The sequence below is a fragment of the Orycteropus afer genome, unplaced genomic scaffold, assembly GCF_000298275.1.
Source record: "Orycteropus afer afer isolate SDZICR_OR568_19922 unplaced genomic scaffold, OryAfe1.0 scaffold00014, whole genome shotgun sequence".
NCBI classification, from domain to species: domain Eukaryota; kingdom Metazoa; phylum Chordata; class Mammalia; order Tubulidentata; family Orycteropodidae; genus Orycteropus; species Orycteropus afer.
In genome coordinates this window covers 2,701,884-2,704,752 of record NW_006921601.1, presented here as the reverse complement: position 1 = coordinate 2,704,752, position 2,869 = coordinate 2,701,884, and the positions used below count along the sequence as shown (strand labels likewise).

Genomic DNA, 2,869 nt, shown 5'->3' with positions numbered 1-2,869 from the left:
GGGAAAACAAATTGAAATAGGGAAGATTATGGATGACTATAGAGACCCTTTCCTTTAATCATTTAAAATATTTCAGAAGTTCATGATACTAGTTTTTATTTTACTAAGGATGAATTAACACGGGCACCTGTCTCTCCCTAACATGATGTATGAGTAAGGTTATTGTAATTACTATGTTTGTATGATTTGATGTGAGAATGTTTTTCTTTTGCCAGGTATTCCTGATGAAAAAGTATGGACATAGTTTTCAAAAGAGTTTTTAATCTCTGGAAGAAGTAGACAGATAATGAAGACAGTAGACAATGATGACAGACTAAGGTGGGAGAATAGTGCTGAGTTTGGGTTGAGTAAGAAACTAGACAAGCTGGTGGTTTAAATGGAAATTCTGTTGTGTTGATATGTTTACTGTTTTGGAAGCTCATTCATGGTTGACATTAACAGGGAGCTTGAGCTGGAGATAGGACTGCCAAAGAGATTATTCAGAATATGAAGTTACCCCTTGACTCCCCAGCTTCTTAAAGGCTAGTTTCTCTGAGAAAAATATTAGAACTACAAGGTACTTTGGCTCTCACACATTTTATCCATCATGTGACTATCTTTTCAGAGAAGAGACAATGTGAACAGTTGTATGTTCAAATCATTACAAAACACACATACACACACACAATAATGAAGCGAGAGCCATGTAGCCAAGGGCAGCTTAAGAAACAGTGGCTTTAGTTTACTATAAATTGAAATGACATGGTATGACTTTACAGATGAATGCAATTTATTGTTATATTATCAGATGGTCGAAATGCAGAATGAAGATCATTCCTTTGCTCTGCTCTTCTCTTGCCAGATTATACCAACAATGGAAGGTGTCATTTTATAAAGTACTGAATTTTGCTGTACTGCAATGTTCCAACTAAAGGAGCATGGTAAAATGGGATTCCAGACATGGTTGATAGGGATTGGGAGCAAATCTTAAGCCATCTAACTCTGAATTATATTATTGCATAACCAGTGCACACCATTGTTCAGTATACAGTGAAACAAGAGACACAAACTATGAGACAGATAAACCAGACACAAGTGACTGAATTCTTCCTCCAGGGACTCTCTGATGACCCATACACCCAGAAGCTTCTCTTTGTTTTTTTTCTGTGTGTCTACCTGGTCACAGTGCTTGGAAATCTGCTTCTCATGTCTCTTGTTCAGATTGACTCCCGACTTCACACACCCATGTATTTTTTTCTCTGCAACTTGTCTCTGGCTGACCTCTGTTTCTCGACCAACATCGTTCCTCAGACCCTCATTCACCTGCTATCCAAGAAGAAGGCCATATCGTTCATAAGTTGTGCAGCTCAGCTTCTACTTTTCCTCAGTTTTGGGGGTGCAGAGTGTACCCTTTTGGCAGTGATGTCCTATGATCGATATGTGGCCATCTGCAATCCTTTGCATTACTCTAATGTTATGACCAAGAGGTTGTGTGTTCGCTTGGCCACAGGATCATGGACCACTGGCATTATGGCATCTCTTGTGGACTTCATCTTCACAATAAGGCTACCATACCGAGGCAGCAATAAAATTGCTCATTTCTTTTGTGAGGCTCCTGCACTGTTGGTCCTGGCATCCATAGACACCCACGCTACACAGATGGCCATTTTCCTTGTGGGGATAGTAATCCTTGTCATACCTCTCTCTCTAATATTGGTATCCTATGGCTGCATTATACTAACTGTGATCAGGATGAAGTCAGCTGGTGGGAGGCTCAAAGCATTCTCTACCTGTGGCTCCCACCTCATGGTGGTCATCCTTTTTTATGGGCCAGCAATTATCACCTACATGACACCGAAGTCCTCCAAAGAACAGGGAAAATTAGTGTCTGTGTTCTATGCAGTGGTGACCCCCATGCTTAACCCTCTCATCTACAGCCTGAGGAACAAGGATGTGAAGGGAGCTCTTAGAAAAGTAGCCACAAGGAATTTCCCTTGTAGGCTTGGGATCTACCACTGATACTGAGCTCAGTGATCCTGCTGCTCCTACTTGTAAGACTTGATGAGTAATTGCCTTCCTTGTGAATCTGTAATATGAAGATTTTCATCTTTGGCCCTTGTCCCTGGGTCCAGCTTCATTCTTCATCCAGAATTTCTTTGTAGAAGGACAGTAACTCATGGAGCAATGAGAAAGTATGTTTGCCTCCTTCCGGTTGCTCCATTGGCATCTAAGGCTTAGGAAATCTCTTTCCTGTTACATTTGTTGTTTTGGAGATTCTTTTTTTATTGGATTTCTGCACTTTCCCTTTGACCAGGACTAGTGTTAAAAATGTCTCTGAGTAGACAGTTAATGCCCTTGGCTTCAAACTGAGAAGTTGGAGGTTCTAGTCCACCCATAGTTGACTCAGAAGAAAGACTTGCCTTATGTACTTCTGAAAAATCAGCCATTGAAAACCCAATGGAGTGCAGTTCTACTATGACCCACTTGGGGTTGCTATGAATTGGAATCCGTTTGTCTGCAACTGATTTTTATTGTTAAAGGAAGTATTATAATATACCCCAGTGGGTTTCTCTTGGTTCTAAGCTTGGTCCTCCTTACCCCCAGTTGTATGAGTGTCATGGATTAAATTGTATTCCCCCAAATTATTATTCAACTTGGCTGGTCCTTGATTTTCAGTGATTTGGAAATTGTGTAAATGATGTAATAATACACCATGGTGTAATCTGATGTGATCACCCAATCAGTGTAAGAGGATTCGGTTGGATGCAACACCCTTAAATAGGTCACAACCCTGATTGGATATAAGGGGAGTTTCTCTGGCATGTAGCCTACATCACATTTTATCTTACAAGAGATGAAAGGAGAGAGAAGCAAACAGAGGGATACTGAT

General features: G+C 40.6%; 1 protein-coding gene across 1 annotated transcript; it reads left to right on the top strand.

The window, feature by feature from the left end:
- The first annotated feature begins 1,038 nt into the window (after positions 1 to 1,038).
- On the top strand, positions 1,039 to 1,998 carry LOC103210586 (olfactory receptor 2D2-like). Its single transcript, XM_007956504.2, has one exon. It carries the CDS (start codon positions 1,051 to 1,053, stop codon positions 1,996 to 1,998), a length of 948 nt encoding a protein of 315 aa, XP_007954695.1. The 5' UTR covers positions 1,039 to 1,050.
- Positions 1,999 to 2,869: the final 871 nt, after the last annotated feature.